General features: G+C 48.0%; 1 protein-coding gene across 1 annotated transcript; it reads right to left on the bottom strand.

Moving 5' to 3' along the window:
• Positions 1-14,026: 14,026 nt before the first annotated feature.
• On the bottom strand, positions 14,027-15,523 carry LOC120840215. The gene is made up of 2 exons (XM_040210625.3): positions 15,349-15,523; positions 14,027-14,596 (listed from the first exon to the last, which is right to left on the bottom strand). The coding sequence occupies exons 1-2, from the start codon at positions 15,521-15,523 to the stop codon at positions 14,109-14,111; spliced, it is 663 nt and encodes a 220-aa protein (XP_040066559.1). The 3' UTR covers positions 14,027-14,108.
• Between the last annotated feature and the right edge of the window lie 588 nt (positions 15,524-16,111).

Raw genomic sequence — 16,111 nt, 5'->3', positions numbered from 1 at the left:
CCGATAACCGAGCAACCAGACATCGCAGTCGAATTCGAGCTCGAGAGAAAAACAGCAACAACAATAAAATCTCCGGTTTGAGTGTAGGTTTGAGGCATTTAGTACTAGTGTAGCCATCTCGTTTAACACGTTAGAAATAAAATTAACAGGGTGATTTTGTTTACACAAATACAACAATATTTAGTGTTCTTGTCGTGGTCTTAAAATTAAATTTAGGGGTACCCCTAGTACGTACGGGTAAGCGTTTTGTCACGTTGGCCTTCTAAATAATTGTATTTTCAAAAATGCCTCGAAACGCACTCAGAACTGTCAAAACGGTCATATTTCCGGATTTTATTAAAAATCTCCAGCGCTCTCAAGGAAATATTCAAGGGCCGTACAACCTTCATTAAGTCTTCATAATAAACCTCCAAAAGAATGAATACTCTCGTGCACTGCTGAAACTCAGGTTTGTGTAGCGAAATTTGCCCATTAAGTAACGAGCGGTTAAAGCCCGGCAAAAAAAAAAAAAAGAGTTTTTTTGTTTTTTTTTTAGATTGAGAAGAAACGTTTTAACTTTCCGGTGAGTTTTATCGTGTGTATGTCAATGAAAAAAGTCTGCTTCACACTAGCCTTTAGTTATATCAATTTCTTAAAGGCTATACCTCTCCCTTTCCTTCACCACGAACGGGGTCCTCCACCATCTCCGCGGATCCACAAAGGGTCCGCAAAACGTCCATGGTTGAGAATAGGGTGACCACCTTTAGGCAAGCGAAATGCGGGGCAGTGGGAGCGGCAGGGGGGGGAGGGGGATAGAGGAAATTTATTAACACGCATACCACGAACCGAGGTTCTGTTAACACATTTAATATCCTGTGCTGTTTATACACCTTCTAATTGTTTTGCAGGCTCAGCAATGCAGCTCAAATATTTTTACTCCCAGTGACATACTTTTTTTATGCCAACTGTGTTATTAAATGTGTCGAAATTGAAAACATAAAAATCAACTCAAGCAGAACTCAATGCATCAAATGGAAATAAGAAACCGTAAATCTTCTTCTGGTTATTGTTTCCTGTCAACGCTTACTTTTATCCCACGTGGTGCTAAACTCTGAAGAAAAGCCCGTCCGTCTAGTTTCCCACACAACACTCGGAGAGCCAATCACCGCGAGTTACGGAGGCAGCTCAGTGAATGACGACGCTGAAACACATGTTTAGACCGAAAAACGCAGTACGAGTTTTGACATTAAGCAATGCAAAACGTCACGCTTGCATTGCATAATGTCACAACTCAGACTGCGTTTTTTTGGTCTAAACATATGTTTCGATATCGTCATTCGCAGAACTGCCTCCGTAAGTTGCGCTGATTGGCTCTCCGAGTATTGTGCGTGAAAGTAGACGCACGGGCTTTTTTTAGGGTGTACACAAATTTTTAACAGTATGTTCTTTTTCGAATTCTGAGTTGCAGGCTTTTTCCCTTCACGAAAAAATAATAAAAAAAAGAAATCCACGGAAAACCTTTTGCTGTGACACAGCGATATGAAAATAATTACAGTATCTTATAATTAAAATTTTGGCGAGCAATTTTTTTTACAATATTTTTCCACGAAGTGGAGAGGCGACGGAGCAAGCTCGTCGGTTCTACTGCAAGAACGACGGTCGCTTTCCGCAATGCTTGGATAGAAAATGGCGTACCCATGCGATTCACACGATTACCAGCGACCTCCGCGCTTCTCCGTGCCCCGTTGTTCGGCAGCACCATGAGTTTCAGAGTGAATTTTACGACAGTATGAAATGCGGGACATTTTGATGATTTTCGAATTTCTTGCGGGACGCGGGACACGGGCCCTCAATGCGGGACAGTCCCGCGAGTCGCGGGACGGGGGGTCACCCCAGTTGAGAACCACTGATTTAGCGGTTACAAACTGGCGAACCTACACATTTCGCGATTATGCGGCTCCAGAGGTTGGTTGGACGGCCCTATAAAGCTACACTTTATTATACAATATCATGCCTGATATATGCAATACATAGGGCCGTACAAACACGATAAAGTGGCTACTTTAATAAAAATTAAAATTACCAACTCTAATTACAAAATATATTTGAAAATGCCTTTGTTGAAAATACGACAAGCAAGGGCGACCCTAAATAAACTCGGTGCTGACAGACGCCCTTTGTAATGAGTTGAACAAAAAAGCACAGTTGATTATAAGCAGGCTTATTGTGATCACAAGAGCAACAAACAAAAGACAAACAACGAAGATTTACGTTTATTTGATCACAGCTAAGTGTTTATTGGCAACACGGAGGTTGAAAGAGGACACCCGGAACAAGTGCACATGAAACTGCCATGTATAGTGCAAACAGTCCTATTTTGAAATGGCATTTTTCACGCCTACGCTTTGGCAAATAAGATATAGTTGTCGTTTTTTGCGCTGTTTTAACCTTTTAAGTTTGTTCGAAAGATAGATCGTGGAGAAGGTCACTTTCATTTGACATGACAGCAAGTGAGTTCAACTTGTCATCCAGAAGGTTTGAACGAAGGCGATTTTTTTATCAGCGACAACTTGGAAAAAGATCTCTCTCACAGTTTGCCACGGGTATGCTTAGCACATGGCCAAAGCAGTGGAAATGTTTCAAAATTAATAAGTTTAGTTTCGCGTAGCAACTTCATGAGTCCCAGGGCACTCGTGTCTTGGCACACAGAGCCTTGCAGAAAGTTCGAAAACTGAATGACCTTAGCTGAAAACACTGGCTCCAAATAATTTTTATAGGTTTTCACCAACTTCTCACCACGCTGTGGCAGAGAGATATCGCTCCCAACGTCCCTCTGCAATTTTTAGAATACGAATCTTCCGCAGCGTTCCGCACTCGAAAATCGGAATCTAGACTATCAAGTATAGAATGTCCACACCAAAAAAGTTTTTTTTTTTTTTTTTTTGTTATAGCAATAAATAGATGACGCGTTGTCGAACGCTTATCCTCTGCCCAAATGCAGCCCTAGCGGTCCGAACCATACCAAAGGTTCAGCAATAACAGTTATCTTATTCAAAAGTTATAAGTGAATTTCTTAAATTTTCTATGGGAAGATGGCGCCCGGTGGAGCTCTCAATTACATGGAGCTCTATGGCGCCAATTACCGAAAACAGACAAAAATGAGCCCCATTTTCCTGTTCAAATTTTCAGGAAATCACATAGAACTTTCGAATAAGATAATCATTGGTGTTGAAACTTTGCCATCTGATTCGTATCAATGCTCTACTGCACGAAGCGATGTACCGCGTGCTTCGAGTTCCACGAAGAAGACCCGCACTGTGCTGCGCGAGTAAATGGCATCGTCTTGCGTCTCGGTCGCGTGAGTTTGCTCAAATAGCTTTGACCACCTTGAGAGCACTGCGGAAACTACAATACCCTTGACAGCCGTTGCAAAAAAAAAAAAAAAAAAATTTCTTTAGGTCAAGTATTAAAAGTAAAATCAGATTGTTTTATCTTTTAATTGGAAGCTAGGTTTTACCTAATTTTTATATTTTTATCAAAAATCGTGTAAAACGCCTGAAATATATCCTAACTTTCACAGCAAGGTTAACAAAGCATTCACGTGTAGCAGCGCGTGGCGATAGAACGCCACTTTGACGCCATCGAGTGCGTCGGCGTTTGCTAGTACGGCTAGAATCTGACTTTTAATAACGCCATCCTAAACACCCGATTTTCACACCGGCCTTCTCTGACAGATTCGTCCAGACCGAGAGAGGACGAAATTGTCACGGGGCCATCAAGATGGCCGCGCTACCGAGCGCGGCCTTCGAGATGCGCAGGTTCATCACTGCCTGGGCGTTCAAGGACGCCGGGTGCTTCTGCGTCGCACTGGCCCTCGCCTCCACCCGAGACCAGCGAGGGCTGAACCTGGTGGACGCCTGCTTCCGGACTGTGAGTCTCGGGATCTCCATCCTGTACGCGGTGGCCATCTGGCTGTTGAAGCCCAAGCTCTTCAAGTTCTTTTGCTGGGCGCACTTCTTTGCCGTCTTCGCGGACGGGGCACTAGCCGTCCTCTTCATGTTTCTCAAGGAGGAGACTCCGATCCTCGATCTCGCCCAATACCAAACCCACACCCCGGGATACACTTGGCAGACACCGGCGCCCAGTGACCCCAACGGAACGAGTACTCCTTACACCACCCAAAATTACACGGACCCAGTCACACTGCCTAGCACCGTTCCCGGGCCATCTAACTTTTCCACCACAGCGCGGGCCATTGTAATACAGTTCGCTCAAATCAATGCTGCCTCGGCATCTTCTGTGAAGGAGCAAACGTTTTTAGACCAGTTGGGTGTGCTTCTTGTGTCGGAGCACGTAGTCGCCGTATTTGCCAGAATCTATCTGTTCATTCAGATGCGGTCGCCCCTCAAGATGCTGAGCCAGGACGAAGATATTTACAACACCAGCACCCTGCCGAGACAGCAGCGAACGACGCCAGAGGAGGGTCAGCAGAATAACGCAGAGGAGAAGGGAAAGCCTCAAGTACAAGGCGATTTCAATTGAACTATGTGTCCCGCACAAATGGTTTAATGTGTGCAATCATCTCCCAAAGACTAATTAAAGGATATCTTTACTGTCAACTACGAGTATTTATACGTAGAATGATGTAAACACGAGAAAAAGGTACGAATATTACCCCCGTCAGGCGATGCCCCAAAGCTCCTTTTCCTTGACTATCCTTTCCGCTAAAGGATATTCTGCTAAAGGAGCTGCTGGCACACGGCCGGCAAAATGCTATTTACCACCGATATTGATTCCTTTGGGACTGGCCACACGAAGATAAAACCGAAACAAAAAATATTATTCTAAACTTTTCTAAACGTTCAAAACATTACAAGTTGATGCTTCTTTTTTTGCGGACAATTTTTGAAACACAAATATATTTCAAATAATAAAAGGCAACATTCGCAAGAAGCTTTCGTATAATATCCAGACACCGGCAACCACGACAGTACAGTAAATTTATAGTGCACTGAAATATTGCCTGCTTACTGAAACCTACAGATCATTGAAAAATAGTATTTTCCCTTAGTTACCGCCGAATTCATAGATCCCACTTCACTCGAACTTAACTTCCAACGCCCTTGAGTGGGTGTCATCACGTTTCATAAATCCCCCTTCACTCGAAACGCTCCCTCGCCTCGCACTTCACTCGGACTTTTCTCGAAAAAATTCAAGTGAGCGGTGGCACCGCCCTTCAACTACACTCGAGCCTCCCTTCATCCCAAAAGATGGCGAGTTACCCGGGTTATCGGAGTGATGCCGCTCGCAGGATCGCGTCTTTTGAGTTCGCTACTCGTGCGTGCGACCTTGTGTTCGGCGTTATGTACCCGCTCGGTCCGTCGGTGCCGCGGCGTAATCTATCGGACCGCCTGAACCCGATGGAGCTGGGGGGCTAAGCTCGGCGCGGCGAGATCGAGGCGAGTTCTCCGCCAAACTCGCCGACCGCCGCGATTGGTCGGCGCCGTGCATGACGACACGCGCCGACACTCCCTAGATTGTGACGTTAAACGGAGGGTTTGAGGCGGTCGGAGAGTTGCATATTCGCAACTCGCGGCGAGATGCGGTGACGTCATTGTGACGTGGCAGAAGCCGCCGCGGATGGGAAGAGCTTGCCGGCTCCGACCTAGGCGAGTTTGGGCGAGTTGGGCGCGAGATCAGGGAGAAGCGTCCAAAATGGCAGCGTTTTCGTTCGTGTTTTGCCGTCGGCATAGGTATTTAAACCACGCCAATGTGTTTGACATGGACGACGTTCATTTTCAACATCACTATCGTCTCTCGAAAGACATGGTAAGGTGGCAGTGCGATGAACTGCGTGGCGAACCGGGCTTGAGGCGATGGAGCCGTGAATGAACCGTCGCCCCCGTCGTGAATCCTAAATCCAAATTCTACAAAGTGAATCCTAGAAACAAATGTGTTTTTACGACAATCTGCAACCAGGAACGCATTTTACCATTATTTACAGGCTTTTACAATTATTTTGATGGGTTGCTGTGCTGCGTAGATGCAAGATAAACGCACTTGATAAAATTCAAACTAAAACAGATGATAGAAGAAAAGCAATATACATGAATGGCGCAGACTAACAACTGTGTAATTTCTTTCTCATCTTTCTTCTTCCACACCGTATTTTGACAAACAAATTGGGCGTTAGTTGTTTATACAGCAGGAGAACATGCCAGAACATTACGCAATTGTAACCTACTGTAGATAAGCAATTTAGCCAGTGCAGTATGACTGCTAGCCTAGGGTCTTTAACGTGCACCACGTAGTAGTGATACACGACCGCATGCCGGTACGATGCTCATCAACATCGAAAAGGGCAGGGGTGGGGGTGAATCCACGATCCTGGGTTCTGCAGCGCGAGCTTTCGCTCCACGTGCACCCTATTCTGAAAAAAAAAAAAAAAAAAAAAAAAAAATATATATATATATATATATATATATATATATATTGTGGCTGTGTGGGGGGAGAAAGATGAGAAAGAAATTACACAGTTGTTAGTCTGCGCCATTCCTGTATGTTGTTTTTCGTCTATACTCTGCTTCAGTTTATATCTTTATCAAGAGCGTTTTTCTTGCATCTACGTGGCGCAGCAAACCATCACAATGTCCAATCAACTAGCCCACATCCAAGCAATGTTTGTATAATTAGCATCCCTGCTGCTACCTATTCTTATTTGTCATTTACGATTTAAATAAAAAAATTGGGTTGTATGTATGTTGATACTGCCTAAAACTTGTTCTGCCTCAACGGGAAAGATTCTCCCAGCTGTAGATGAGAAATTTAGCCATGCAGTGCCGTACAACCGCTAGCCTGGGGTCTTTAACGTCCATCCCGCAGTAGTGTTACATGACTGCACGCCGGTACGATGCTCATCAACATCGAAACGGGCAGGGGTGGGGATTGAACCCAGCATCCTGGGTTCTGCAACGGACCTTTCGCTCGACATGCTCCGAGCTGGCGTGCGCTAGCCCAGCCGGCCACCGATCCCCCGATTTAAACAAAATAAAAACCCTTCACTGCGGAGCGTAGGGAAAAATCGGAGCTACGCTGGGGAACTCGCCGCCGCCGGGGGGGGAGGGGGGGGGGGTCGGAAATGTAAGAGGGGGAGTGGGAAACTCGCCGGGGCGGAGTCAAAAGAAGCTCCTCCCCTCCCTCGTGACGTGGCATCGGAGAGATTCCCGCCGGAGGCGAGCTTAGCCCCCCTGTACAGTGACCGCCAGTTCCTCGCGAGATATCGCTTTACGAAGACGACGGTGAGGGAACTCCTGACGCTGCTGCCTCTCCAGCAAACCGGCGACAACCGAGGACTGCCGCTCACCCCCCTGCTCCAGTTGCTGGTCACCCTTCGCTTTTACGGCGCCGGGACCTTCCAGATGGTAGCGGGAGACCCAGGATCGCTAGGTTGGACATTTGAGAAAAGGTACATGGAAGTGACGTAATGCAAAGGAGGAGCGTATCCTAGCAACACTCACGTGGCGGCTCTGCCCACTTTGACGCCGCTACGTCATCGCAAACTTGACACCCGTCACCCGTTTCAGCGACGTCCGAAGCCAACCACCGACGAGCGGAAGTAGCTACGCATTCCCTGAGGCGTCCCTACGCGCGGGATACGGGGTAGGATTTACTACGACGCGGGGAGCAGTTCCTGCGTTTAGCGAAGGAACGGCAACCAATCCTGTGCGTCGCTGGCCGTCGCATCTGTTCTAGTACAGGTAAAAGTACTGAAAAACAATCAAAACCTTTTGGGCGTTGTTAAAACAAACCGCTTTTTTGTACCCTTTTGCAATACATTTAAGAATTAATTGGAGAGAAAGTTGTTCCAATATTATGCGGGATGTGCGCTACGCGCCTTCTTCAAACCAAAATGTCGAACCACGAGGAGCCGGGTGTGCCGGGGGCAGCGGAGGGGTCGGCGGAACCAACGGGGAGCGCGCGAGTGACGGCTGCTTTAGTCAGAAACATTTTTTTTATCTTTCGAGAACTTTCTATTGCTGTGCTCGAATAAGAATGTTTGGCGCAACATCTGTGATAATTCTTTCAAAGTGGTCCAGTGTTTATATGGTATGCTAGTCAGAAAATATATATATTTTTTTTTTCCTTTCGAAATTTAACTATTGTGCTCAAATAAGACCAGAGTGTTCAACAAGATATCTGTGATATATACTTAAGATTGCCCAATTGCTTACATGGTTCCAGTCGATGCTCAGTTTTACTTCCAAGAATGAAATTTTACATTCCATGTTATCACACTTTTATTCATGAAGTCACAGGTTTTTCTTTAAGAAATAAAGCAATTTTTAAAACAAACTACATGTGCACTGTCTTGAGATAACACAATCACCTAACTTTGATGAAGTACCATAAAAGAGATAATAAAATGGAGCAGAAGACAAGACGCTTTGAAGCATTTGTAAAATGAAACAATGTCCATGACAACAATATCCCTGGTTCAATCAGCAACTAAGAAAGCAATCTCTGCAAAAGCAAGCATTTCTTTCTAGAGGTAGTCTAAATTACTTCTGAGTTCTTTGCAGGGGCAATCCAGATGACCTGTTGGTGTGGCAACTAAACCTCCGAACCTTTTCTGTCACTGTCGACTGCGTCTCGTGCCTTCTGCTCATAAAAATAAAAAAAAGGCTGTATCGATTTCACCGCGATGCACTCGACACGTATCCGGAGGCAGCACGCTGGCTGTGAGACGAACTTCACAAGGTGTAGGAGCTGAAGAGAGTATGTAGCTTGTGGACGGCCATGACTGTGGAGCAGGAAGCGAAGTGTGCACTTTACGGCTTCCACGGGGAGGGCTTCACTGAGGGCAAGGATGTGACGGGGTCCTTGGTGGTCAGGACCTCAGTCGTGGTGGCGAGAGGTTCCCTGTCGCTGGCGGCGTCCGTGCTGGGCACCACCGCAGCGAGGGCGCTGAGGGGCTTCCCGACAATGTCCCTGGTGGTCGGGACTACCGTCGTGGCGGCGGACCCCTTGCGTGTGGCGCTCTGCACGGGCACGTCTGCGGCGGGTTCCGAACCGGGCGACAAGGCGCTGCCTCAGAGCCTTCCCCCGTACGAGAGGCCGACCGGAAGGCCGACCGGAGGGCCGGCAGGAGCCAGCCTCTCGGGAGCCGACGCTGACCTCTCCGAGCTCGGCTCAGAACCGTCCGAGCTCGGCTCAGACTCCAACTCTGACTCTTCAGGGTCGGAGTCTGACTCCGGTTCTGGCTCGCTCGATGCAAGGCAGATGTTGTGGAGCACTGCACATGCCGAAATAATGGCGGTGGCTGTTGAAGGGTGGTAATACAGAGCCCGGTGCCTTTGCAGACACCGGAATTTGTTTTTCAACAGCCCGATGCAGCGCTCCACAACAGACCTGATCGAGGAATGCGCCTTATTAAACCGGCCGCAAGCGGTGGAGGTCGCGTGGTTCCCGGGGAGAGGGGTGATGAGCCAAGGCTCCGAGGAGTAGCCGCTGTCACCTGCACATGTAGAGGATGGAACATATTACATTCTTTACTTTTTAAAATAAAAGGCAAGAAAACAGCTGTGTGCAACTATGTCAATTATAATGTAACTTAAGTGTGACTTAAAAGTGTGTTGATATTCCTGCACTACAGTATCAGTTTACATTATGATTAATTAGCACTAGCTTGCCTGCAAACTCCCTGTTATTTCATGTAACTATGTGTTTTCCTGGTGGGTTGTATGGGATGTGTGCACGATTCCTTAGGGGGGCTGTGTTGTATGCAAGTGCATTATTAGGCCCTTGCATCCGACAGATAAAAGCTCTGTTGCTTTTGGGAGTGTGGCCGTGACTTTAGGCACGGGCAGAGCAGAACACGCTGGCCTTGTCTTTGGCAAGCAAGGGGATAAGGCGCCAGTTCGACGAACCTCTTTCCTAATCCTCGGTGGAGTTGGAGATGGGGAAAAGAGAGGGGGTGGTTAGATTGGAAAGGAGTCAGGTCCTGTTGGGACACGGAGGGTCTAGTAGGAGGAGCTATATAGGCAGACCGAAGAAGAAGGCCGGGTCAGGGAAAAGAATCCAGTGTGTGGGACAGAGACGACCCGAGGACAGATTTGGCGAGCCCCAAGTGGCCAAGGAGGAATTGATCCCATTCCGTACAAACTGACGACCGTCAAAGCGACCAGGCGAGCCCCCAGGTATCAGTGAAAGAGCTCCAACTTCATGCGAAAACCAACCAGCAAGAGGGTAAAGGCAGACAGTAACAGTGAGTGGGCCGAACCGGACAGCGACTCGCACTGCGGTCGCATGCCTTGCATAGTCTATCACTGTCGTGAGATTGGTGTAGTGTGGCTTTCGTAGCCTGCAGAGTGTGAGAGTTATGTGGACATAAACAGAGATTAATGGCCAAACTTTGGGTGCTGTCTCACTTCAAGGAGTTCCAGCAACTGTGTCTGTGTGTCTCACAACAAGCACAGTACGTGTGGTACTGTGGCTTTCAAGCAGTGGGAGCCACCGTGTGCGTAAGGAATGAATTTAGTGTGTTCACCAAGCAGGAACCGGCAGTCGCGTGGCAGCTGCCCTTGCTCGAGTTGGTTTCGGAGCAAGGAAAATTGCCACACGAAGGAGTCGTGCACCGACCCGGGATACCGTGGGTCGATGCACATTATCCGGCAGTCGGCGTGACACACCTGAAAGTGAGAGAGATATTGACATGTAATTACCTGAATCCACAAGTAGTAGATTGTATTTATGGTTCACAAAGCAGTCGCAATTTCAGAACCTTTAAGTTATTTTGTCTGACACATGCATGTCAACACACCTTCCTGGATGCAAGGTACAACTAACTACCTTGAAACAAAAATAATGTGTTTTTTTTGTTGTTTTTTTTGCGGAAGCTTGCACGTTTTGAAACCAAAAATAAGTATTATTTTTGGGAGAAGAGTCTCACGGCTCACATGCTACGTAGAGCACACGCTCGCGCAGTCGTGAGACCCCACAGCCCGCAGTCATAAAACGGCATACTTAAACCGTATCGGCAATACGTTTTTTTTTTTTTTTTTCTAGAGATTTGGGGCGCGTTTTGACAACGTAACATGAGTGTACTTACCACCATCACGTTGAGGGCGTAGAAGTACTTGCGGCACCAGTACGCCGCCTTCGTGACGGTGGGGTCGTTCTTGGACGGGCCGACGATGGAGACCATGGTCCCGTCCACGCAACCGATGACGCCGGGTATCCTGCCGAGCAGCCTGAAGCCCTTCTCCGCGTCGAACCTCTCGCTCGGCGTCTCGGGGAAGTGGATCCAGCCACGCTGGACCCCGAGACGACGCACGATAGCGACGGACACGGCGCGGACCGCAACGCTGACTGTCTTTTGGTCCCGCGCTACGTGTTCGTCGCTCGCCACCATGCCTTGGAAGCTCCCCGTGCCGTAGAAGCGCAGTGCACACAACACTTGAAGCTCCACAGTCATGACCGTCCACGAGGTACGCACTCTTCTCACCTCCGGTTCCTCGCGAAGTTCGTCGCACAACCACCGCACCACGATCTTGGGGTTCCGAAAGATCTCCTCCGGGAGCTCGAATGCATCGCGGTGTTCCCGATACAGCCTTTCGGGCGAAAAAAAAAGCTCTATTAAAGAAAAAGACGAAGTGACGAGACGACGACGCCTCGCCGCCGAAAACATGCTGCCAATGACACCTAGTTCCGAGCAAGTACCTTTTGAAACGTACTCGGTACAAAACGAAACGTCATTTTGTTGTCACGTCCGGTAGCCGACTCCGCCCAGTTTTGCCGACTCCGCCCACATTTTTCTAGGGAAATTACGTCACTTTTGTTTCCAACCAATCAGACGTGATGACGTCACTTCCGTGTACTAAAAAAAGGTACATGTACAATGTCGAACCTAGCTATCCTGGTGCATGTCTCCCAGCCGACTGTCTGCCGCACAGTGAGGACGGTGACGACGCTCATCGCGAGGGTGCTCTTCCGAAGGCTGGTGCACTTCCCGGCTGCGTCGGAGTACCACGGCGTTATGCGCGACTTCTACGCAATGGGGCAGTTTCCTGGCGTCACGGGTTGCATCGACTGCACCCACGTGCGCATCAGAAGCCCCGGCGGAGATGATGCGGAAGTTTATCGCAATAGGAAAGGAGTCTTCTCCCTGAACGTCCAGGTGAGCTCATATTTCTTATACCCCCTTTATTGACGTAGCTTGCCTACTAAACTGCCAGGCTGGGAAGCATGGGTAATGCTCACGCAAAACGATTTCAGCTGTTCAACCCGATCATTGTAAAACATAGGGAAACCCTTTCATCAGCTGTGTTGTTGCTGCTTATTGTACACCTCTGGGCCCGCTCGAAATAGCCATTGCACAGCCTATACCTAGCTTGCATATGCGACGTTATTTACGGGCAACAGGCACGTAGCCAGCCCCCGGGGGGGGGGGGGGGGGGGGGGGGGGCAGTTGTTTCACTTGTTTTCGAGCATGAGCCAACTGGCCCAAATTGCCGTATTAATGCAATGTTATATACCTGCAGGCCATCACCGGCCCACAGCTACAGTTCTTTGATGTTGTGGCAAGTTGGCCAGGATCTGTGCACGACAGCCGCATCTTTGATGGCAGTCGTGCGCTTGCCCTTTACGAGGAGAGCAGAGTGCCCGGCGTCCTGCTGGGGGATATGGGCTATGCCTGTCTCCCTTTCCTGATGACGCCGCTCGCAAACCCTGGAGCGGCAAATAGTCCCGGAGGGAGGTAAGCCAAATCATCGGCAGAAGTATAAGATTTGTTTTGGTACTGCACTGACAACATCACTAATGTCTGTAATAGCAGGCAGTCATTGCCGGTGACAAACAGTTCTTCAAGCGTTTCATGGACAGATCACTTCGCCGATATCCAATGTTCTTTCCTACCTTGCCGAACCCTTGGCGGTTTCGACAAGGCTTGGTGCAAGCTCGAACTTGAGATTATTTTAGCACCGAGATGTTTCAATGGCGCCCTGTTATGGTTTCCATCCGTGACGTCACGAGTGGGATTTGCCTCGACGTGACGTCACCAGTTGTTATCCTGTCTACTTACCATCAGGTGCGACGACGACTTCGGTGGTTTGTTTAAAAAGCACAGTGGAAGCTAGGAGTCATTGCAATCCGAAAGTAACACCGTCAAAGCTGACAATCTGACAATGCTCATATGCCCACGGTTTGGCCAATCGTCGAAAGCTGACCGCAGCGGCGCTTTTGGTCGCGCACATCGCTAATGAACCATTTCCCCTAGCAGAGCGGAGCAAAGCGAGGTGTGATCGTGTGGTCTGTTTAAGACATAGCTTGCCCCGCCGTCGGTGGTTCATTCACTAAAAAGTAAATTCAGTCTAATTTTTCTTTTTCAGCATTAGGCAAATGAAAAAAAAATCATAAGATTTGACGACCGCGACCACTAAATTCAATCCACCTAGCAGAAGAAAACGTTTGTCGACGAAATGTCGCAAGAACGAAAAAGTTTCCATGAGATGTCAACAGTATCATGAAGCCGTGCGTGCACGAAAAGTTGTCAATAAAACATATCTAACCTCGACAAAAGAATGTCAACCTGTTATTTCCATACTGAAAAAGAAAATACAGTGATTGCAAGTATGTTCCCAGATGCCTAAAAATCGATCACATGCCTTATAATTTGATTTAGGTACAACAAGGCCCAGATCCGAACAAGGAACTCCGTCGAGAGGGCCTTTGGGGTCTGGAAGAGACGATTTCCCTGTTTGGATATGCGGCTCCAGCACAAGACTCGCCACTCATGCAGCATCATCACCGCGTGTGCGGCTTTGCATAATCTGGGACGTGCAAGAAATGAGCCCCTACCTCCTCCTCCACCCCCGCCACCAAGTCCCAGGGCACGGAATGCCAGAAGGCGGCGGCAGCCACACCTGCCACCGATTCTCCCGGAGGACTCTCCTTCGGGTCTGCGTATCCGGCAGAACATCATTCTGCTGAGCTTTACGTGAGCTGCACGTAGGCTCAAGAGGCCCATCACACAGGCCATGAAGGTGAGGAGTCGTACTTCCAAGTGTGTGATACTTCAGTTTGACTTTAAAAGTGAACCATCAGTAAAGCAGGCATAGCAGTTTGAACATGATTTATTGTGCAGCCTTCTGGCTCAGCTCCTGCAGCAGTATGTTTTCCTTGATACACAGGAGCTTCATCTCCATTTCGTGAATGGCATTTCTTTTTTTCAGCTCGTCCTCGCGCAATTTAATTTCCATTTCATGCAGCGCAGCTCTCTTGCTGAGTGCGTCGCGGTGGTCCTGTTCAAGGAAGTTGCAGCGCAGGGCATGCTCCTGCTGGACAAAGGCCATCCTCATATCGTTTTCCTCTGCGAGGCTCCTTTCCAGCAGCGCCATACGTCCTCCGACCTGGCGGGCACCACTGCCCACAGCTGCTGCCGCACTACCACTGTTGCACGCTGCAGCAGCCGCAGGTGTAGGAGCTGGTGACCCTGCAGTAGATGTCTGGCTAATCAGGCAAGCTGCTGGGGCTGCTGCAGGTCTATCAGCGATGCAGGCAGCCGCTGGTGACAGTGGTGCACCGACGTCTGAGGCAGGCCCAGCTGGTGAACCGGGCTCCTCTGCAATTGAAAGAACACGTAGAAGTTATGAAGTGAACAATGGGACATACATGAAGAGTAGAAAGGGTTTTTATAAGTTTGAGATTGTATTTTTGTTTTTCATGCAGTTGCAATTTGAAGTATTTGATTTTTTTTTTCTGCTGCTGATCTAATGTGTAACAATGTTTTCATCCATTTTGAACCTGTGCCATAAACTAGGCCACTAGATCACTTAACCGTTTCCACCTTTTGGAGTGCTTGGTATAGATATTTCTTGGCAGAAATCATGCTATGATTATTTTAATACCCTGTGCTGTTTGTTTCTTTGTCAGGGGAGTATGGTCATTGTTAGTCTGCAGTAGTTGCCATGTACTGTTTTGAAGCTGTATGGAACCCAGCCCTGCAATGATATATGTTACCTTGTACATAAGTAATGTACATGCTGTTCGCACCATTTGTTCATTTTTACTAAATTATCTTGAAATTGAATGTTGTCATGCACACTTTTTACTTTGTTATTGACGACACAGTCATCTGCAACAAGATTAATATTAGATGAGATGGTTGCTGCAAGGTCATTCATGATTATTAAAAAACGTAGGGGTGCCAGTATGTACTACTGAGGAACACCAGGTGAAACATTTCTGAAGGCAGACTCATTATGATCTATAACCGTATCCATGCATATCCATGAGAAGATCAGTGGGTAAAGACGAAAAGGTACCAGTTTAGAAAGTACAGGTCAAGACATGGAAACGGTTCAAGCATTCTACCCAAGTCGGCATCAAGAGGGTCCTCCTCGCCGTCCAGCATCGGCTGCAGTAGTCGGAGAACTGGGAGGCTGCAGACCGGGGGCAGATAGGGTGCCCCATCGCTGTCCTCCATATTTTCCTGTCTGTTGAACACGTGTGAGGCCACCGCCCCAACCAGCACGGAGGTGGCGCTCATTGGCTTGCCAGGTGGCCCCCCTCCTAAAGGAGCAAACAGTAGTCAATCTAGGCACTCCAAGTTCTAATGTTATCTAAGATCTGTTTTCCTTTTTAAATATACCCCGATTTATAGGCATGCATTTGCTGATAGGGAATGTTCATCCCCTCTGCCCCATGCGTAATGAAATGAAATATTGAGCATCTGGGTGTTGTCAGTTGTGATCTACTGTACATGTCCGCCGCAAAAACTGCAAGTAGAATTACTGATTTAACGGTAGTATTATATCGTGCTGCGGTTCCGTTCATGCTGCTCCATTGTCAGGTTACTACGGTATTCAACTGACAGCATTAGGTTGCATAACCGACTTGTCTGCGTACGTTCACGCTCCATCCCCCATGACAGGTATTCCAGAAACAACAGTTCGAAACAAGGGCGAATTTGTGACCGACAGTTCGGGCTACAAATGTGACCCATCGCTCATTCCGAGGCACTTTCAGCGCGATGAGAAACCTGAACGAGAGACTTGCCTGTTTTGTGGACCTTGTTTTTTTCTTTGGAATGGTCCTTCTTCGCTTTGGCCTTCACATTTTCCCACCATTTTTTTAG

The sequence above is a fragment of the Ixodes scapularis genome, unplaced genomic scaffold (assembly GCF_016920785.2).
Source record: "Ixodes scapularis isolate PalLabHiFi unplaced genomic scaffold, ASM1692078v2 PGA_scaffold0__279_contigs__length_252992795, whole genome shotgun sequence".
Lineage (NCBI taxonomy): Eukaryota > Metazoa > Arthropoda > Arachnida > Ixodida > Ixodidae > Ixodes > Ixodes scapularis.
This window is presented reverse-complemented; position numbering and strand designations above follow the sequence as displayed.